Source organism: Castor canadensis, chromosome 9 (genome assembly GCF_047511655.1).
Source record: "Castor canadensis chromosome 9, mCasCan1.hap1v2, whole genome shotgun sequence".
Taxonomy (NCBI): Eukaryota; Metazoa; Chordata; class Mammalia; order Rodentia; family Castoridae; genus Castor; species Castor canadensis.
In genome coordinates, this window is record NC_133394.1 from 13714744 (window position 1) to 13738631 (window position 23888).

The 23888-nt window shown below is 34.4% G+C and overlaps 1 protein-coding gene across 9 annotated transcripts in view; it reads right to left on the minus strand.

The window, feature by feature from the left end:
• Anapc10 (anaphase promoting complex subunit 10) overlaps positions 1–23888 on the minus strand; it is a 71761-nt gene that overhangs the window by 39893 nt on the left and 7980 nt on the right. For 6 of the 9 annotated variants that reach the window (XR_012435586.1, XR_012435585.1, XM_074041212.1 and 3 more), the window contains exons 3-5: positions 23493–23583; positions 14167–14287; positions 9296–9394 (exon numbers count right to left, since the gene is read on the minus strand). Coding sequence is in view for 5 of the 9 variants with exons in the window: in XM_074041212.1 (XP_073897313.1) it covers positions 9296–9394; positions 14167–14287; positions 23493–23583 (311 nt within the window). In the remaining 4 variants the exon portion in view is untranslated. The remainder of the gene's footprint in view (positions 1–9295; positions 9395–14166; positions 14288–23492; positions 23584–23888) is intronic. The other 3 variants (XR_012435588.1, XR_012435587.1, XM_074041215.1) reach the window with 1 other exon arrangement.

Genomic DNA, 23888 nt, shown 5'->3' on the forward strand with positions numbered 1-23888 from the left:
TTTTGTGTGTGTGTGTGTGTTTGCTTTGGCTGTTATTACCATTGCTCTGGATAAAAGCAACAATGAGATTTCACTCATTTTTATGGCTGAATGTAATCCATTGTGTATATGTAGCAATATTTTCTTTACCTCTGCATCAGGTGATAGACACTTAGGACTGTTTCATTTCTTGGCTACTGCGAATAGTGCTCCAATAAACATGAAAGTGCAGATGTCTTTTTAACATACTGATTTTACTTCCTTTCAATATATATCTATAAGTAAGATTGTGACATGAAACTGTAGTTCTATATTGAATTTCTGAACAACTTCCATACATTTTCCCATAATTATTGTACTAACTTGCCATCCTATCACCATCGTGCAAGCGTTATCCTCTCGCACAAAAACAGACATGAAGACCAGTGGAACAGAATAGAGGACCCAGATATGAAGCCACACAACTATAACCAACTTGTCTTTGACAAAGGAGCTAAAAATATACGATGGAGAAATAGCAGCCTCTTCAACAAAAACTGCTGGGAAAACTGGTTAGCAGTCTGCAAAAAACTGAAACTAGATCCATGTATATCACCCTATACCAACATTAACTCAAAATGGATCAAGGATCTTAATATCAGACCCCAAACTCTTAAGTTGATACAGGAAAGAGTAGGAAATACTCTGGAGTTAGTAGGTATAGGTAAGAACTTTCTCAACGAAACCCCAGCAGCACAGCAACTAAGAGATAGCATAGATAAATGGGACCTCATAAAACTAAAAAGCTTCTGTTCATCAAAAGAAATGGTCTCTAAACTGAAGAGAACACCCACAGAGTGGGAGAAAATATTTGCCAGCTACACATCAGACAAAGGACTGATAACCAGAATATATAGGGAACTTAAAAAACTCAATTCTCCCAAAACTAATGAACCAATAAAGAAATGGGCAAGTGAATAGAACTTTCTCAAAAGAAGAAATTCAAATGGCCAAAAAACACATGAAAAAATGCTCACCATCTCTAGCAATAAAGGAAATGCAAATTAAAACCACACTAGGGTTGGGGATTTAGCTCAGTGGAAGAGCGCTTGCCTGGCAAGTGTAAGGCCCTGAGTTCGGTCCCCAGCACCGAAAAAAAAAAAAAAAAAAATTAAAACCACACTAAGATTCCACCTCACCCCTGTTAGAATAGCCATCATTAGCAACACCACCAACAACAGGTGTTGGCGAGGATGCGGGGAAAAAGGAACCCTCTTACACTGTTGGTGGGAATGTAAACTAGTACAACCACTCTGGAAAAAAATTTGGAGGGTACTTAAAAAGCTAAACATTGATCTACCATTTGATCCAGCAATACCACTCTTGGGGATATACCCAAAAGACTGTGACACAGGTTACTCCAGAGGCACCTGCACACCCATGTTTATCGTGGCACTATTCACAATAGCCAAGTTATAGAAACAGCCAAGATGCCCCACTACTGATGAATGGATTAAGAAAATGTGGTATCTATACACAATGGAATTTTATGCAGCCATGAAGAAGAACAAAATGTTATCATTCGCTGGTAAATGGATGGAATTGGAGAACATCATCCTGAGTGAGGTTAGCCTGGCCCAAAAGACCAAAAATCGTATGTTCTCCCTCATATGAGGACATTAGATCAAGAGCAAAAACAACAAGGGGATTGGACTTTGAGCACATGATAAAAGCGAGAGCACACAAGGGAGGTGTGAGGATAGGTAAAACACCTACAAAATTAGTAGCATTTGTTGCCCTCAATGCAGAGAAACTAAAGCAGATACCTTAAAAGCAACTGAGGCCAATAGGAGAAGGGGACCAGGAACTACAGAAAAGGTTAGATCAAGAAGAATTAACCTAGAAGGTAACACACATGCACAGGAAATTAATGTGAGTCAGCTCCCTGTATAGCTATCCTTATCTCAACCAGCAAAAACCCTTATTCCTTCCTATTATGGCTTATACTCTCTCTACAACAAAATTAGAAATAAGAGCAAAATAGTTTCTGCTGGGTATCGAGGCGGTGGGGGGGAGTGGGAGGGGATGGGGTGGGTGGTAAGGCAGGGGGTGGGGGCAGGGAGGAGAAATGACCCAAGCCTTGTATGCGCATATGAATAATAAAAAAGAAAGTATATCAATCATATTCATCTTCTTAACTTCCTTCTTTTCCCCTCTCCCTCCTGTATGTGACCTCCCCTAAATGTGATCTGTTTTTCATAGTATTGCTGCATTTGTTTTAGGTCTATAATCCGCATATGAGAAAGAACATGTAGCTCTTGGCCTTCTGAGCCTGGCTAACTTCATTTAAGATGATGTTCTCCAGTTCCATCCATTTACCTGTGTATGACAAAATTTCATTCTTCTTTGTAGCTGAGTACAATTTCATTGTATATAAATACCACATTTTTGAAATCCATTCATCACTAGTGGGGCATCTTGGCTGTTTCCATAGCTTAGCTATTGTGAATAATGCTGCAAAAAACATGGGTGTGCAGGTGCCTTTGTTGTAACCTGACTCACATTCCTTCAGGTATATCCCTAGGAGTGGTATTGCTGGATGACTGTTCTATGTTTAGTTTTTTGAGGAGCCTCCATACTGTTTTCCATAGTGGTTGTTCTAATTTACATTCCCACCAGCAGTGTATGAGGGTTCCTTTCTCCCTACATCCTCGCCCAAGCATTGTATGCACATATGAATAAAAAAAAAAAGAGTTCTCCTCTCCCCACATCTTTACCACCACTTATCTTTTTTCTTTGTGACAACTGGGGTGAAGTGATATCTCATTGTGTTTTGCCTGCATCACTGATGATTTGTGATGTGAAAGTTATTTCACATCCTACATGCCTTGTCAGGTTATACCCCTTGTTACAGTAAATCCCTTGTCAGATTACAGTTTGAAATATTTTCCTCCATTCTGCAGCTTATCTTTTCACTCTGATGCTGGTTCCATTGCTGGGCAAAGTCTTGTAGTTAAATATAATCCCATTTGTCTATTTTTGCTTTTGTGTCCTGTGTCTTGTTCAAAAACTCCTCGACCATTCCAATGTTCTAAGGCATTCCCCTGTTTTCTTTTAGTAGTTTCTTGTCTTACATTTAAGCCTTTCATCTATTTTAAGTTGATCTTTGTCTAGGGTGAGAGCCTAGGATCTAGTTCCATTTATCTATATGTAGACATCTCATTTTCCAGTGCCATTTATTACAAAGACTGTCCTTTCTCCACTGCATGTTCCTAGCACTTTTGTCTAAAATCAGCTGGTTGTAAATGCATGGGTCTACTTCTAGGTTCTCTATCCTGTTCCATTGGTCTGTGTCTATTTTTATGCAAGCACCATGCTGGATTTTTTTAAAAGTTATTTGTTGTTTGTTTGTTTACTTATTGTTTTTCTTGAAAGAGGGTCTCCAGTGTAGCCCAGACTGGCCTCATGGTTCTCCTGCCTCAGCTTCCCGAGTACAAGCATGCATCAGCAGGCCTGGCTTACCTTGTTGTTTTCATTATTACAACTTTGTAGTGCATGCTGAAGTCAGGTAATGTAATTGCTCCTGCCTTATTGTTTTTACTCAAGATTACCTTGAGACTTTCTTGTTTTTGCATTACTGGGGTTTAAACTCAGGGCCTCATACTCTCTAGGCAGGTGCTCTAGAACTTGAGTCATTCTGCCAGTCCTCAAGATTACCTTGGCAAGATTTTTTTGTGGTTCCTTACAATTTTTTCTAGTTTTGTGAAGAATGTCTTTGGAATTTTGATAGGGATTATGCCAAATCTGCAGATCAGTTTAGATAGTATATACATTTTAACAATATTGATTCTTCCAATCTGTGAACGTGGGATGTATGTCTGATTGGGGGGGGGGTCTGCTTCGATTTCTTTCACCAATGTTTTATCGTTTTCATTACAGATAGCATTCACCTCTTTGATTAAATTTATTCCTAGTTATTTTATTTCTCTTGTAGTTATTAGAAATGGGATTGCTTTCAGATCAAAGTTATTTTTCACTATATTATATTTACATCTTACATTTTTTATAGTGTAATTGCTGACTTATTTCCCTGTCTTTCCCAATAGACAGTGCTTAAGATCAGAAGCTGTGATTTCCTTTGTTATATCACCACTGCCTGCTACAGTATGTGGCACTTAGTTGGCCCTAAATAAATATTCACAGAATAAAGCACAATCTATTTTAGTACAGGAATGCCAGGCTACACCTCATATCTTACTAGTAGTCTTAAGTCAAACAGAAAACGAGAGATACAAAATGTTTCTCTATTAAAAAATTTGTGATATACTATAGTGCAATACATTTTACTATCAAAAAGAAATATACCTCAAATGCAAAGTTACTTCAACTCTATTTTAGAAGTAATGCATACAATCAAGAATAAAAATTTTCAAAACTTCTATAAATTACATTTAGAGAAGGATAAAAAGGCAATATTTCTGATCTAAAAATTGTAATATATTTCACACCAAAACATTCTATGCTGACTTATAAGATGAGCTAAAGTTAGCTATAAAAACAAATTTTTTAAATATTTTCTTTTAAACTCACTTAAAAAATTTAAAAACCACTTGCTTTTTAAAGGCTCAATAAATTACATTCTCTGTCTTATCAAAACCATTATTTGTAGACCCAGCCAAAGTCATTCTACTTAATATCAAATTGTTTAAAATAAGCCCCTAATTAGAAAATAAATAAAATCAAAGGGTAAAGCCTTTGTCTGCATCTTCTTATTTTACCATACACATTACTAGAACTCAAATTATAATAGTAAATGTTATTGTAACAGGAGTACTGTACTGACTTATTAACCACTTCTGTCAAAGTACCATACACGGACTCACATAGCTGTGCTACTGATTTTCTTCCCACACAGAAAAAAGTAAAGTATCATTATAGCCCTCTTACCACTGAAGACTTATTTCAAACCTCTTAAGAAATACCACTTGGTAACAGCTTTATTATCTGAAGACAAAAACAGGCTTAAAATTCACTTAAATGCTCAATCTGGTGCTCCATCAATAATTTTATCTTTAGTGGCCACAAATTTTAGAAGCAAAATCCAAACAGTGAACCCAAGGACAACTTTCACTATGCTGGAAATTTCTGCTGAATGTTAAGTTAACAACTCGTTTTTCTAATAATAGTATAGAAATAGTTTTGAAAGCCATCACAATGTCTAATAAGTCACTTTAGTTTCATAAGTAAGTAAAAATAAGTTCTACAATAAAAGAGAAATAACTAGGTAGTAAATTGAGAAGAAGTTTACTCTTGGGTCAGATGTTTTCTAAACTATTAAAATGGTCACGTTTAAGACACAGGGATTTTTATCATTTATTAACAAATATCCTTCACATTACTTTCCTTTCACAGAGCGAAAGAACAACAGTATGTCAAAATATAATGTTAAAATACAAAGGAGTTTTAAATACTGTCTTTATTTGAAAACTTTCCTTGAATAACATCATTTCCTGCACAAAAGTAATACAACTGAGAGGGATTCAGAAAAGATGTTGATAATAGAGATTTTGAATGCTAAATCTCACTTGTGGTTTTGGGTTTTTGTTATTGTCATTGTTAGGGGTTTTTTTGAGACAGGGTCTTGCTCTGTAGTACAGACTGGCCTTGAACTCACTTTGTGGCCCTGCTAGCCTCAAGTTCACAATCCACTTGCCTCTGCTTCCCAACTGCTGGGATTACAGGTGGAAGCCTCTAACTTCTCTCTTCTGTACAGAAATAGTCTCTTCTAGAGAAGCAATAAATTGCAGACATCATATTAAGTTTTTTAAATCCTAATTCTGTGTGATGGAAGATTTTGAACACAAAAAAGTAGAATGAGTAGCATAAATAAAACCAATTTGGTAAAAAAATATTCTAGTTAGCTAAATCCAATTTTATACCTTGTAACCATTTAGCAGAAAGTCCATTGTAGTCCCTCCTTGGATATAGAGGAGAGTATTAAAGGAAGGCATGATCTTTTACAGGGATTTTGAAAAATAGAGGTAACAAAGATCTAGATACAATGCACTCTTCATAATGTAGCAAATGAAGGAAAAAGTAAGACAAAAAGAATAATTTTGAGATAATTTTTTTAAAGTCATTACTTCAAATCAGTAACAGTATTACAGAAAATAAGAATTTAAAATGGTTCAAGTAAACAGTTCCATAACTTCTAGTAAAAAAGGAAAGCCTGTTATAGTACTCTAAGACATACTACATCCTACAGTGGGCAAGAACCCATGGAAAAATGTAAAAAGATTTAGTTAGATTTTCCACTCAGTTAAATCAGTCTATAACTGATGAAATGATAGATCTAAAAACCTCATGAAAGTTCACAGTATCTTAATTACTTGCCTTAGTATCTGAATTAGAAATCGAATTTTCCTTAAAAAATAATATAGATCTTGTAGTGATGTTAAAAAAAATAAAACCACAATCAGCTTCATTTTTCCTTAAATAACAAAATGCTGCCACTTTTTCTTTAACTTATAAAAAGGAAAAAAAAGGTTAACAGAAAAAAAATCACATATAAAGATATGATGATTAAAAGCCAAAACTATCCTTCATATCATGAACTACCAAGGGTAAGACAATGACATTCTAAAGCACAATCCAGAGTCTAGCTCCTTACTGAGGACTATGGCAGCACAATGTATGTTCATTAGCTTTCCAGGAAAACAATCCACATTATCACCTGGATGTTTATGATTACTGGTGAGGCTATCTGGTCACTACATAGACATATAAAGACACCAAGAAGAAACTAAGATTACCTCTAAAGATCCTCTTCTAACCAGCTACTGCTTCAGCATTTAAATGAAAGCTGATTAAAAGTATTCCTCAAAGTCTAAATATCATATAAAGTTTTTCCTATAAACCTCTCAACTCTTATTTAGTATTAATAAAATTTACAACAGAATACAAAACATTTCTAATACATGTAGGAAGATGTGTATTTCCCAAAGTAAATCAAAGAGCTTTTAAATACACATACTTTAGGAAAAACTACTACAACTAAGACTATTTGAACTACTACTAGAAAATGAGAATAGAACGTAAAGGACAACAGTGACATCTAGTGGACATTTCAAATATAGCGCACACAAATAATATCAAATTATTTTATGTCTTTTACTTCTCACATATTTCAACCTGCCTAAGGAATTATGGTGATCTAGTTTTAAACCAAAACAAGACAATCCTACCCCCACAAAAGGCTTCTCAATGTGATCATTCCATTTTGATAAGTACAAAATATTCAGCAAAGTATAAGAAGTAAATACCTCAAGGTTTCAGAGAACTGAATATTGATTAAATTTCAGTTACGTGACAAAAAGAGGGCTAATAATTAACCAAATATGATTATGATAAAAACTACTAAAGATACTCAGAATGAAAAAAGCTCTGGAATGAATAGAATAACTTACTAAGAATATTAAGAGCCAATTAATTGGGAATTCATTCAAGCAAGGGAAGCACACATTATTCTATCAGACAAAAACATGTTTTTTAGTTTAAAAACAACTTTTATTTATAACAACTTTTCAAAAACTAAAATTCTCAAGAAAATTTCTTTAAAAGTAAGGTAAGGTAATTATCTCAAAGCGATGTTGAGCCTAATGTCAGCAAGATGGTAAAATAGTACTTTCCAACACTTGCCCCCCAAGAAATATCCATTTGAACAACTATCTACATCTGTTCACAAAAATACCGTCACAAAAGCTAAGAAAGCCAGGTGAGATTACAGCATCTGGGTATAGCAAAGAATTAAGAAAAAGTTTATCAAAGAAGATAGGAAGGACAGTTTTATATTATACATAAATATGTATTTATATCATATTCATGTAATTCTTCCTGCAATCTGAGGCAACAGTGAAGAAAGATGCCTGATGACTGGGGGAAGAAAAGCAAAGTGAGCATTAGATTTTGTCTTACACCCAAATGTGGGGCCCCAACCCAGAAAAGGGCAAGAAGTCATAGCTCCTATGGTCCAGTAACCACTCACTGAACAAAATAAGGCACTAGAAACTGACCCTAAAGAAATGGAGATTTATGAACTGTGTGAAAAAGAATTCAAAATAATTGTTTTAAGAACACTCAGTGAGCTTTAAGAAAACTGAGAAACAATTCAACAAGTCAGAAGAACAATAAATGACCCAAATAAGAAATTTAACAGACGTTGAAATTACTTTTTCAAAATGAAAACAAATTCTAGAGCTGAAAAATATAGTGAGTAAAATTTTAAAATGCACAATAGACCATCAACAGCAGAACTGACCAAGCAGAAGCATTTGTGAAACCAAAGACAGGTTACTCAAAAACATACAGCCAGAGGAAAAAAGAGTGAAAAGGAGCTGTCAGGGTGAGTCAAGCAGAGTACCTGCCTAGCAAGCATGAGATCTTAAATTCAAACCCAGCGCCATCATTAAAAAAAAAAAAACAGTGAAAAGGAATGAAGAAAGCTTATAGGATTTATTTATAGACTAAATGAAAAGAATGAATATTTGGGTTATAGGATTTCAAGTAACAGAAAGTCAGGGGTATAAAACTTATTAAAAAGAAAAAAAACAATAGCAAAAAACTTTCCAAGTGTAGAGAAAGACATAAATATACAGGAACAGGAAGGTCAAAAACATCCAAACAGATTCAGTCCAAACATATTATAATCAAATTTTCTAAAATCAAAGACAATGAGAGAATATTGGAAATGACAAGAGAAAAGAAGCAAAACACAAATGAGGGAGTTCAACAGAAAACACAGGTATGCTGAGAATGGGTAATACATTCAAACTACTGAAGGAAAAACTGTCACCAAGAATACACTACACTACCCAGGCCCCTGGGTAGAATCCTCAGGACCACAAAAAAAGTAAGTAAATAAAAAATAAAAAAGGAACACAAATACCCAGCAAAGCTGTCCTTCAGAACTAAAGGAAAGATCAATACATTCCCAAACAAAAGCTGAGGTGTTCATCATCATCAACAGACCTCTCTTATAAGAAATGCTAAGTGGAGCCAGCCATGGTAGCACACATCTGTAATTGCAGCACTCAGAAAACTGAGGCAGAAGGACCACAAGTTCAAGGTCAGCCTGTTTTACACAGCAAGTTGAAGGCCAGCTTGTGCTACATAGCAAGACACTGTTCAAAAATAATAATAAAATAAAAAATTTTTTAAAAGTAATGTTAAAGGGAATTCTTCTACCTGAAAGAAAAGGATGCTAATTAGTGAGGCAGGTTTGAGTAGGAAAGTTTAGGGCTCATGTAGGTTGCCTGGAGATGGGCCAGACCACTCTCACCTTGCTGGGAACTGCCCACGCTGCTCCTCTCTCATTCATTATTGGGTGGGAACCTCCTGGGCCTGCCCTTCCATGGGATAGTGTAGGTTTTAAAGGCACCTGAAAAGGAAAAGCACGCTCTCTTGGCCAGCGACCCCACCTGTGCCCACCGTGTCCCCTCCTTCTTCCCTTTCCTCACCTGGCAGGATGGGTGACTCCCCTTCTCTCAATAAAGCTATCCTACCTCACCCCAACCACATGCTCTGCTTGGATTTTTCCATTTGGAGCACAAAACCAGAATCTTCTGATGACAGACTGCACCAGCACTATTAACATTAGTAACACGAAAACATACAAAAGCATAAAATTCAATACCATAATGCTGTTGTGTAATTATATTTTAATGTTAAGGTTAAATGACAAAACTTTTAAAAATAATACCTATAATAATTTCTTAGGGGATAGACTACATAAAAAGATATACATTCTGGGATAAAAAACAAAATGTGAAAGAGTGAATTAAAACTACAGAGTTTCTTTATGCAATCAAAGGTAAGTTATTATTATCTTAAAATAATACTGTTGCAATTATGAGATGTTTTATGTAAAGCTCATGGTAACCACAAAGCTATACACAAAAGATAAAAACAAAGAATCAAGGCATATGACTAGAGAAAACAACCTAATTACAAAGCCAGAAAGAGAAGGAAGGAACAAGGAATCTACAAAACAACCAGAAAATAAGCAAAATGACAGTACCAAGTCCTTACCTACCAATAATTACTTTGAACATAGAGGATTAAATTCTTCAATCAAAAGACATAAATAAGACCCAACTAACTATAGGTACGTACAAGAGACTATTTCACAAATAAGGACACCCTCAGAATGCAAGAGCAGAAAAAGACATTCCATGCATATGGAAAACAAAAGAGAGTAGGGGGTCATCGCACTTATGGCAGGTAAAATATATTTTATGTCAAAAACTGTAAAGAGAGAAAAAAAGTTATACAATGATAAAGGGTCAAACTAGGAAAAGACATAAGTTGTAAATATATATATATTCCAAACATCAGAGCACCTAAATGCATAAAACAAATCTTAAATGAATGGGAGAGACAGAATGTAATACAATGATAGTAATGGACTTCAATACTCCACTTTTGACAATGGATGAGTCATTAAGAAAAAAAATCAATGAGGAAATATTGGATTTAAACTACATTTTGACCAAATGGGTCAAACAGATATATACAGCACATTCCTTGCACTAGCAGCAGAATGCACATTCTTTTCAAAGCACACGGGACATTCTCCAGAATAAATGACGTGTCTAAACCTCAAAATAAGTCTTAATTTAAGAAGGTTAAAATTATATCAAGTATCTTTTCTGGTACCAATGCTATGAAATCAAAAATAGAAATGATTTCAGAAAATTCACAAACACATGGAAATTAACAATATGTTCCTGCACAGCCAATGGGCAAAAGAAGAAATAAAGTCTCCCATCAAAGAAATGGTCATGACCTAATGGTTTCATACTGAATTCTACCAAATATTTAAAGAAAAACTAATACCAATACTTCCGAAACTCTTCAAAAAATAAAGAGGGGATTTTCTAAATGGATTTTATGAGGTAAGCATCATCCTGATACCTAAGCCAGAAAAGAAAATTACAGCCCAAAATACCTGACGGACATAAATGAAAACAACCCTCAAAAAAATACTAACAAATTGCTTTCAGTCACACATTAAAAGGATCATTTACCACAATCAGTAGGGACATATCCTAGGGATTCAAAGATTATTAAATGTTCATAAAGCTATAAATATGATATACCACATTAAAAGAATGAAGGGCAAAAATCATGGTCATCTCAATAGATGCAGAAAAAGCACCTGACAAAATGTGATATCCTTTCAGGATAAAATCTCAACAAATTAGCTGTAGAATGAATATACCTCACCGTAGTAAACAGCAATACATGACAAACTCATACCTAATATACTCAATGGTGAAAGTTGAAAGCTTTTCCTCTAAGATCAGGAACAAGACAAGGATGCCCACTCTTGCTACTTCCATTCAACATTGTACTAGAAGTCCTATGCAGAGCAATCTGGCAAGTGAAAGAACTAAAGAGCATCCAAACTGCAAAGGAAGAAGTTAATCTGCCCTAATACACAGATCTTATACATATATAGAGTACTCAAGACTCTATCAAAAACTGTTTGAATAAACAAATTCAGTAGGATTGCAGGACACAAATGCAACACAGAAAAATCAGTAGTCTTTCTAAACAGTAGCAACAATCTGAAAAAGAAATGAAGATAACAATCCCATTTATGATAGCAACAAAACTAAAATACTCTAGAATAAATTTAACCATACAGGTTATCTGTACATTATACACTAAAAACAATAAAACATAGATGAAAGAAATTGAAGAACATACAACAATAAATGGAAAATATCCTGTGTTCATGAATAGGAAGATTATCATTTATGCTCACAATGCCCAAAGCAATCTATAGATTTAACATAATTCCTACCAAAATACCAATGATATTTTTTACAGGAATAGAGAAAATAATTCTAAAATTCACAAGAAACCACAAAAGACCCCAAAGAGCCAATGTGTTCTTCAGCAAAAAGAACAAAGATGGAGTCATCACATTAATTGATATCAAAATAGTCAACATAGCATAAAACGTCACAGTATTAGCATAGAAACAGACAGATGAATGAAACATGATTGAGAACTGAGCAGTAAACCCACCCATTTACAGTCAGTTGGATTTTGACAAAGTTGCCAAGAACATATAATGAGGAAAGGACAGTCTCTTCAGTAAGTGGTGCTGGGAAAACTAGATATCCACATGCAGAAGAATGATATTATACCCCTATCTCTTGCCAGTTACTAAAACCAACTCAAAATGGATTAGAGACTTAACCAAAACTGAAACTGTAAAACTGCTTATAAGACTACATAGGGAAAGTTTTGGTCACTGGTTAGAGCAATGATATTTTTAATAGGACAACCCAAATGCGGAGGAAACCAAGGCAAAAATAAGACAAGAGAATTAAATCAAGCTAAAAAGTTTTTGCATAACAAAATAAACAATCAGTGGAATGAAGCAACAACCTAAGGAATGGGAGAAAATATTTGCAAATCATGTGATAAGGAGTTAAAATCCGAAATAAATAATGAACTAAAGCTCAAGGGCAAAACCACAGCAATCTCATTTGGAAATAAGTAAAGGACCTTCCTTTCTCAAAAGAAGATATAAAAATGTTCAGCAGGTTTACAAGAAAATGAGTCAACATCATTAAGCAACAGGGAAATGCAAATTAAAACCACAATGAGCTATCACCTCACACCTTGACAGAATGCATATTATCAAAAACACAAAAACCGTGTGAGGATGTGGAGAAAAGGGAACTCTTGCACACTGTTGGTGGGAATATATACTAGTATAGCCATTAAAGAAAACAGTATGGAGAGTCCTCATATGTAACGTACACACAACAATGCTGAAAGAATACATTTTGATTATTCTCACCAGAAGAAGTGAAACTATGTGAGGCAAAGCATACAGTAACTAGTTTCACTGATTCAGTTATTCCACAATGTATACATATTTCATGATAAATATGTATAATTTTACTTCTCAATTAAAAAAATTTAAAGTGAGGGACATTGCAAGAAGGAAAAAGACAACAAAACTTTCTGTGGACAATGTCCTTACCTAGTCTTATTTATCTATATATAAGCAAATTTTACAAGAGAACAATACTGCATTAATGAAAAAACAATGAAAGTATGTGTGATTTTTATTTATTAAGTGTTTTATCACTCAGATAAGAAATATAAATGTAGAGACATGGTCTTAATATGAACACTAAACCAAATAAGATTTCAGGCCACAAAAGATGTCCTAGATATCTTTCAAATATCTCACGTGCTTCCCAGATTTCTCAGAACCAGATTTAGGTCAATGATTTTTTGACAAAAAATTATAAGAGTCATAGCTTCACAAGTATACAGTTGAAAGTCACTGAAAATATTTCTGAATGTCAATATTGGAGAACTAATAAAATTCAGGTTACAAAAGCTTTAATGTCAAAAAGTTATTCATATGATAAATTGGAGTACATTTAAATAACTGGAAACAACTCAGGATTAAAAAGAATGAAATAATATGGTGAGTCTCAAAAAATGAGTCTGAGTGAAAGATGCTTTATGTAAAAGTTACACTGTCTGATTCCATTTACATCACATTCTAGAACACTTCCTTTAATTTCTAGAATAGGGAAAACTTCTCTATAGAAACAAAATCTTAAGAATATTTATCTTTAAAGGTAGGACAGAGAAGGAGATTGGAAAGAGATATGAGGGAATTTTCTAGGGTACTGGGAACGTTCTGTATGTTAAAGTGGTTATACAGATGTGTACATTTGTTAAAACTCACCAATAACCTACTTATAATTTGTGCAAAATTGTACATAAATTTTACCTAAACCATGAACATTAAGTAAATGTTGATAACTCTATTAATACATCATGCTAAAGTATTGGGGTAAGATATAGAAATACCTGCAATTTATTTTGAAATGTATAAAATTTAGACAGACATACTTTAGCAAAACAATATAGCAAAACATTAACAATTAAAAAAATCCACAAGGCAAGTATATTGTGGTTAACTTTCCTGCATGTCTGAAAATTTCCATAATAAAATATTAGGAAAAAAGATGACAATCAGAATTTCAAAAAACTTTTAAAAATATTCAAATATTAAAAAGCATTCCTTTTACATAATAACATTTATGACTATCATTATTATAGCAAGAATTAAAGGAACACATATTTTTAAAATTTTGAAAGACATACCCGAATTTCTTGAAGGTTGTGAAAATTATTTCCTACTCTGACTGAGATTTTGCTTGGAGTGTAGCTTTCATCAGATTTATAGTCTGCATAAATACATAGTGTCTTCACTGTTGTTTTTCTTCTAAAAGCAATGAAGTAAAAAGATGCACATTATCATATTGAAAGATTATTGCATCTTCTCTTCCAATGTTAAAAAAATCACAGGGAAAATATTTGAATCCATAATTTCTAAGACCTTCAATTTCAACAGTAATGAAAATGAAAAACATGACAAATACAGGTACAGACATAACATTGTACACACATGTATACATATATGTAAATATATACATATATATACACATACATGTATATGTTGCATATATATACAACACATACGTACAACATGGTCAAGAACTAAATGTAAGCAAAGAAGAAATACAACTAAAGTAAATTAGATACCTTCACATGCAAACAAGCATTAATGATTTCCATCCTCTTTATACATACATTAGATAAGGAAAGTGTTTTAATAAGCTTGGTTTCCTTTACTAGTTACCTTATTCTCTATATTAATACTTAAAAATAATTAGCTAATTGAGAAATTGGGTCCAGCAAAGAAAGAAACACAAGATAGAAAATATAACCTATTTAAAACATAAAATGTTGCCCTCATTTTAAAAATATATATACCCTAGGGAATAAGCAAGAGATATATCACAGAAAATTAGCCTCAGGAAAAAAATGCAAGAGGCTAAAAGAAAACAAAAGGATACTAAATTTCTAATAATCAAAAAAGATATATTAAAACATGTTTTATTACCATGTTGAAAAATATTAGAATAAACAACACCCACATTTGATTAGAAAAAGGTGCTTTCAGACCCAGTTCATAGGTATACAACTTTGACCCACTAATGCAACCTCTAAGTATACCTAAGAAAAACAGTAACACAATTATTCAAAAGTGGCTACAGAAAAATATTGTCCTGTGATATTACTAAAAAAATAAGAAGTAACAAATACTCATTGCAATAAGAAATTAGTTGCCTTTCCATTCAAAAAACACTACACAAATAGTTTACAAACTATCCCTGACTTAAGATTTGACTTACTATTTTTTGACTTAACATTGGTGCGAAAGCCATATACATTCAGTAGAAACTACACTTTGATTTTGAATTGTAGTATTTTTCTGGGCTAGTGATATACAGTACAATAGTCTCTCACAATGCCAGGCAGCAACAGGAAGTCATAGCTTTCAATCAGTCATGCAACCAGGAGAGGAATCAACCACACTCTGCAGTGCACTGTGTTGCTAAGCTGCGATATTTAGTAGTTTAGTTATATTAAATGCATTTTCACTTATAACAGTTTCAATTTGCAATGGTCTTATCCTGACATAACCCCAACATTAAGTCAAGGAGCATCTGTATTTAAAATAATCATGTGGGTATGCAGTTGTAATAGAAAAACAGATTATAAAGCAGAAGGATCTTGTTCTTTAAAGGCATATAAACTTGAATTTGAGAAAAAGACCTGCATGGAGTCAGACAAAAGTAGTTGAACAGACTACTATGGAGGGTGGAACTAAGGGAGAGCTTTATTTCTTCCTTTATGATTTCTATATCTTATGAGTAATTTTTCAGGACAAGCATGGATCATTTGGCCATCAAAAAAAAAAAAAGGTGATTTTAAGAACCTGAAAAATCACTTAGAAGTCCACTGAAATTCGCTTTAAAAAGTTAAGTTCTAGTGTAAACTGGCACAGACTTGGTAACAATGAGTTCGTCAATAGAAGCAGTCTGTGTCAAAAGTCAGCTTACAAAAATGGCAGAAGTCTGTAGCTCTTCTTGAGGGACCAAATTTGCTAGCCTAAGCTATCCATCATAAGGAAGGTAAGGTTAAGAAGATGCAAAATACTAAAAACCCTACAACTGCAGACAAGACAAATACCACTGCGAGCTCTCAAAAGAGGCCAGAGGCACCAAGCTGACTTCTCTCTCTGCAGGGCCAGCAAGGAGACAAGAGGGGAAGCAAAAGAGTAAGGGGAAATTTTGAAGGGCAGACTAAAACCCTTCTCCTTGATGAGCCATAAGCAGGAAGCCAACGGTCTTTCCTATTGTGGAGAGATCAAAGATCACAAAGATCTTTTTTTAAAGGACTTTAAAAAAAAAAAAAAGGCAGATCTAAAGAGTTAAGCTTTTTGCTCAGAACAGTTTTACTTTTAAGTTAGGAAGTAACTTAACTACTTAGTAAATTAATCACTAAGTTATTCAGGTAACTTAATCACTGAAACCTACCAGATAATCAGGAAAATTTGGAAAGGCAAAGACTAGTAATAACACTATTGATAATAAAAACAATAGTAGCAAATAGCAAGTGAGTACTTACTGTCTGGCCTAGAAGCCATGATACACTTATTGTCTCATTGATTCCTTGACCTTGAGATACTTTGCTAATTAAAAATAACACTGAAGTTAATAACTAGCTTAAGCCAAAAAGCTAGTAGATGGACATAGAGTTAGTGTGTTTATTTCCCTCATATGACCTGCCTTCCTTTTAATTAACTGGACTTTGCCTATTTAAGTGACGGATATCAGTTTACAGTGCTATGTAGCTGTTTGTAGTTATTTATGAATTTTACACAAACCATGGCTTTTTCTCTAAGGTTCATGCATCCCCAAAAATTATATAAATTAACTTATGCTATATACATATTAACATTATTAACATTAGATTTACAAAGGAAAGTGAGACCTCACCAAAAGTTTACAACTGCTATTCTAAAAGGTACAGTACAAAAATTTTAAAACTACCTATTTTATAGCACAACAAACCAAAAGAATATTTTATAGGAAATCATGATGTTTCTCAAATAGCAATACATGTAGAAGATTAAATATATAGATTATGAATCATAGTGACAACTACTCAAACTGCTCAAATCACCTCTCTAATAATGTTCACTAAATTGAATGCCTACTATATGCCAGGCACCTTGCTGAACTCAAGATAAGGTATTGCAGGAGGGGAGAAGGAAGAAGGTACCACTTTCCCTTTTTTGATGACCCAAGTAATACTCCTGACTTCCCTCTATTCCCTCAGCCACCACACCTTTCTCCTGAGAAAGAGTTGCTGGCAGGAAGCAAACATTTGCTTTGTTCTTCCATGCCACAAATTTAATAGAGGCAGACAAAACTGGTATAGCATTTTTATAACTGGATGAGTAAGTCTGTTTAATTTAGGGTTTGGTATTACAAAACACATTTGACTGAAGATAGAACACAGTCCTGATGCTTTTCAGCATCTGCTTCATCAGTTTTACACATTTTGTTTTCTACCTGCTGACTCTTGAATAATTTCTCATCTGGTTTGGAACCCATTAAATTCCAAGAGAAGACATCAGTGACAGGGATTCCTGTCATCGCCCCAAGATCCCTTTTCCCCTTCTTTCTATACAGCATTCAGCTAAAAGATCCAACTTTCCTTAAAGCTAGGTATGACCATATGATTAAGTTATGACCAGTAAGATTTAAACAAAATGACCAGTAAGAGTTTAACAAACTTGTGTTATAATGCAGGTTTATTTAAAAGGGAGGTATGTCACTTTTATCTTTCCCATCTTCTCCCTTCTGCTGCCAGGAAAAATGTACATAATGGGGGAAAGTCCAGTAGGCATCCTAGATCATGAGGTGATGTTGAAGACAAAATCCAGGAACTAAGGATGAAGGAATAGGAAGAGAAGGAATGTTAGTCCACACTGTGGGACTGCCATATCTTTCCTGGACTTCCAGGTCTCTCTTCCATGAAGAGGGAGAAGAAAGAAGTGTCTACATTGTTGAAAACAGAGTTTTTAAACACTGTGTACTAGAACTTCTCAATCCTATTGAATACGGCATTACAGATGAGAAAACTGGGACTCATGTCAGGTAAAGCAAATAGTCCTTATTTAAAAAGTAATGGGTATAAAATTCTATTTATCACCCTTAACATGCTATATACACTACAATGAGGAGACTGAGACATAAAAGAAACATATGGTTAACACATGTTTCTAAAACAAAAAACAAACAAATTATATTTATAAATGACTACATTCTTTGTTCCTGGTACAATGGCAAAAAATGTCTTGTGAGTTTGTTTCTAATCAATGTCAGTAGGATGCTAAAATAGAAGTTTTCACTGAAGACCAAGAAAATAAAGACCTGTTGTAATTAAGATAGACTTCGATGCAAATTTTTCAGTAAATACAGTTTTAAAAACACAAAACAAATTAAAAAGTCTAGATGCCTGCTCCTGAAGGAATACCTACTGCAAGACTTGCCTCCTTGCCATAAATAACTATAATATGGGAGAGCACATATGAAACAACTGTCTGCCGACAGAGCAACAAGGTGGCACAGGACTGTGGGTCCTGACAAAAAAGAAGCAAATAGAGTGAGCCCTACAAACTGCATACTCTGCTTACAGGCAATGTCTGAAGTGCCACACAAGGCAGAAGCCTACAGAATCTAGCCATCTCCCCAAGAAGATGAAGAATGAGAAATTTAGAAAAAACTCCAGAAATCTGCATGGAATCCCTTAGAGTCATCCCCTTAATACCAATGTGCCACATGGGTTAGCTAGAACTCCACAAAGTCAAAGAATAACTGCTAGGAGAAGGCTGGGCACCAACAGAGTTCCATACAACCAAAGTGGAGAGTTCTTTCAAAGATCTAGAATGCTCATTTAAGATCCTAGACAGGTCAAATCTTTGTAACAATGCTCATTTCTGACAAGAGAAATGGTATTGGAGAGTGATCTGGAGACTCATATGCAAAAGATCCCTTCAGATCAGCAAAGCCAATGATTTTCTTAATAAGATGTTATCTGCTCTTTTCAGGATCATTCTTTTATGAGTACACAGTAGAGTTTTCCAAAAGCTGACACAGAATGCTATAAAAGATTTAATGAAGAAGCAGAAATGAGACTCCAGCTGCTCTAAGTCAGGCAACAAAGAGGTTCACAAAAAATGTAAAACACAATACTCTTTTCACGGTTTGGGGAGACAGTTATTTTACATAAAACTTATGTAAACATAATTATTGTTCATTTTTAGTGAAAAATAAATACTTTATAATTCCTCATTTGTAATTTCTGATATGAAAAGTAATGTTAAGTATAAAAATAAAAGATCTTTGGAGTCCTCAATAAAAATTTACAGTGGTATCAAGACCAAGAATTTTAAGAACTGCTGCCCTAGAACAGGACTGGCAAGCTACAGCTTACAGAACAAATCTGGGCTGCCACCTATTTTTAATGAAGTTTTATTGAAATGAAGTGACACATTTACATATTGTCTATGGTTGCTTTTGTACTAATATGACAAAGTTGAGTGGTTGCAATAGGATATATAAGTAACTCATGTAACTCGACAACAAAAACACAAATAATCTAAAAATAGGCAAAGAACTTTAAATAGCTGTTTCTTCAAAGAAGTATAAATGGCCAATAAGTATAAAAAAGATACTTAATGTCAATGATCTTACAGAAATTTAAATCAAAACTATAATAGCATACTACTTCTCATCCCTTAGAATGGCCATTATCAAAAACACAGAAAGCGAGTTTTGGCAAGGATATGGAAGAACTGAAGCTTATTGCCAGTGGGAAAGGGAAATGGGGCACCCATGATGGAAAACAGTATGGCAGTGGATGAAAACACTGACAGTATCTCCCCACACAATATTTATCACCAGAAAAGATAACTCCTTCAGTGCAGAAGCCTAGCAAACACGACAGTAGTCATGTGATAAAAGTAAACTTCACCCACTAATGAGACAAAAATCAAATTTACAAATCACAACCGACAGAATGCAGTGCAAAGGATTTTCCCAAAGACGTACAACCTAAAATTACTCATGAATATTGAAGAAATATTCTTTAAATATTGGAAGGACATTCCTTAAGACAACTTGCCTATAATCTTTAAAAGTGCCACAGTCACAAAAGAGGAAAGAATGAAGTTGTCGGCTATGGTGGTGCACACTTACAAGGCCAAGGCAGGAGAACAGTGAGTTCAAGGTTAGCCTGGGCTATATAGCAAGACTATGTCTCAGAAAGAGAGAGAGAAAGACAGACAGACAGAGACACAGAGGCTAAAGAAAAGGGATTACTAAATTCAGCAGTGATTTAACTTTTTCAGTACTGGTATAACCTGAATGAAGCATAAGAAGTAGATGGCTAATAATATATCAATGTTAATTTCCTAATTATATACTTTTGGTTACATAGGAGAATATCTTTACAGGAATGACATAGTAAAGTACTCCAGAGATATGAACCATCATATTGGTAACTCACTCTGAAGTGAGTTAGGAAAAAAAAGTTGCACTGTATGTGCAACTTTTCTGCATGAGATTGCTTCAGAATTCTTAATGAGTTTTCCTATTTCTAAAACACTTCTTTTAAAGTGTCTTCCTCGAAGTCCTGGGCTTTCTTTTCTTGTGAGGGCAAGGGCTGATTAGGTGAGGAGCACTTTGAGTTCCTGACTGTTTTATAAGACCAGCTACACCCTTGTTGAGAAGCAGCAAGTAATTATACTCCCAACCTTTGAAATCAAACTTGCTGGGATCAAATCCAGGCTCCATAATGCATTGTGTAGGCCTGAGGAAATTATTTAATCAATCTAAGTTTCATTTTCTTCATGTACAAAATGAGAAAAATGACAGAACCTACATCTTAGAAGGTTGTTTTTGGGGTCACAAAAAATTATATATAACACTGTTAAATATTAAATTTTAAATCTCCATAAGACAATACAACACCTGACAATAAAGGCTCACTAAATCTGAACTATTTTGTTATTTGTTCAGTATATTGGCCTTCTGCACAGAATTTTATTTGCAAAAAAAATACTATTAAATTAGGACAGTCATCGTTCAACTTTTCAGCTATGGCCTTTCTCTTCGAGGAACAGCAACAGTACGTTGGTTAAAAGTACAGGCTCTAAAATCAGAGCATCTGGGTTCAAACTGTAATTTTGACACTTACTTGCTGTGTGGCTACCTAAATTACTTAATTTACCTATGTCTCTGCTTCTGAGACCAAAAAAAGATAATAAGTATAAAGGTTAAATGAGATGAATGGGTAAGTCATTTGGCAAAGCAGTGTTTTAAGCCTTAAAAAATTATATTCTACTGTTACTGCTGTCTATACATTTAATATCCTAGGAATTGTACTCTGTGGGCTAAGTCCTGCCCACCACCAGCTTAGATAAAATTTAATTACAAGGGCTAACTTCAGTCATTTTGGCATTGTACATGGTCAATTCAGTGCTGTACTGACAGAACTATATGGCTACAAAAGAGAACAGGTGGCCTACAAGGTGTTTTATTTTTTAGTTTTAAAGAAGATCTATTTGGCTCACATTTTTGAGTTATCATACACTAATAAATACAAAGGAAGTCACTGTGATAATTCCATACATGCATACAGCATATCTTGAACAAGTTCACTCCCTGCATTATACTTCCATTCCCTCTCTCCCCTTCCCCCTGTCTTTTTCAGTGTTTGGTGGGTTTCATTATGCTGTCTTCAGTATATGCAGTCTACTTCCATCTTCTTCCCCCTCCCCTCACCCACTGATCTCCCCCCATTCAAGTACCTCATAAACATTCATGTCCCATTATTATCATCATTTTAGATCTAGGTTACACAAATGAGCAAAACATGATTATTTGGCTTTTTGAGTTTAGCTTCTCTCTCTCTCAGCATAATGATTTCTAGTTCCATCCATTTTCCTGAAAATGACATAATTTCATTTTTCTTTATGGCTGAATAATATTCCACACTATATGTCATATTTTCTTTATTTATCTCTTGTTGGGCATCTTGACTGATTCCAGAGTTTGGCCATTGTGAAGAGAGCTGCAATAAACATGGGTGTGCAGGTGTCTCTCTTGTATATTGATTTACTCTCCTTGGGAAATATGTCCAAGAGTGGTATGGCAGGGTTATAAGGCAGGTCTGGTTTTAGTTTTCTGAGGACTCTCCATGTTGATTTATAAAGTAGCTGCACTAGTTTACATTCCTACTAACCGTGTAGAAGGGCACCTTTTCCCTGCATTTTCACCACAGTTTGCTGCTGTATGTTGTCTTGATGACTGCCACCTGACTGGGGTGAGATGGAATCTCAGTGTAGTTCTGATTTACATTTCCTTTATGGCTCGGGAGGTTGAGCATTGCTTCATACCTTTATTAGCCCTTTCTATTTCTTCTTCTGAGAACTGTCTATGCAATTCATTTGCTCATTTATTAACTGGATTATTTGTTCTTCTGCTGTTTAGTTTTTTGAGCTCGTTCATTCTGGACATTAATCCCTTATCTGTTGACTAGCTGGAGAAGATTTTCTTCCATTCTGTGGATCATTTTTTGATTTTAGTAACTGGTTCCTTTTTTTTTGGTGGCACTGCAGTTTGAACTCAGGGCCTCACACTTGCTAGGCAGGCATTCTACCACTTGAGACACTCCACCAGCCCACCTCCCCCCATTTTTTTTTATGTGCAGACTTTTTAATTTAATGCAGTCCCATTTGTCGATTCTTGCTGTTACTTCCTGGGCAATTGGAATCCTATTCAGAAATTAACTACCTATGCCAATATCCTCTAGAGCAAGGTTTAAAAATATTTACTATCTGGTTGTTTCAAAAAAAAAAAAGTTTGCTGATTTGTACCTGAAGACAATAAAAACAACTAAAAATACCATGCTATAGAATGTTAAAACAAATGATATAAATGGAGCAAGATAACCAAAGTGACTTGGTTAAATTCAAAATTCAAAGCAGTTGACAAACACAGGCTATTTTCCTACTTCCAAAAAAAAAATAAGCATTTTCAAAACTTGAACTGTCCTCAGAGGTTCTAAGTTAAGAAAATTTTTCTTTAAATAGAAGTACAAGTTTGAGAAGTTACATCAATGTGCCACAGCTCCAAAACTTACCATCATCCCTCAGGTTACCTTAATGCAAAAACAGGAAGACAGTATATTGGGTCATGAGCAAAATTTATTTTTCTGAACGGTATCTTCTAAAATTAACACATATTGAAAAGTATATTTGAGAAGCATCTACATAAGAGGAACTACACAAAGTACCATAAAAAATTCATAAAGGATAAGGCAGAATAAACTCAAGATGCTATAATCTTGTTGAGCAGAAAAAATAGCATTTAAGACTTATTAAAGTTTAAAAGGAAAGTTAAGTGTATTTCATCTTAATTTTTATATTTCTCAAAATTTTATTTAAGCAAAACAGATTTCCTTATCCATTTAACACCTACGCTGATTGAAACATTCAAGTGCATTACCTAAACTGGATATTCACTAAATGAGGCTGGGAACCGTCAGACTGCCAGTAAGTTTCTAGATTGTCATCTCGTAACTGATCCACTCCAAACCCTGAAACGCAAAAAGTAACAATAAATTCCCATGACAAAGAATCATATATTTAAAACATAAAATCATCCCATACATTTGTTCAGAAATTTTGATAAACAAGATGGTCAGAAATGTGAAAGTTAAAACCAAAATTATTCTACTCTTTCATCCAGATCTTAGTATTGATAAATATCATATATACATGTAAAAGCTTATGTTATGAAAAACTTTTTTGAGTTGTTGGTTCTTGAAAAACATCTACCAGGCTAGGCATAGTGGGTAAAGCCTGTAATCCTAGCTACTCTGGAGACAGAGATTAGGAGGAT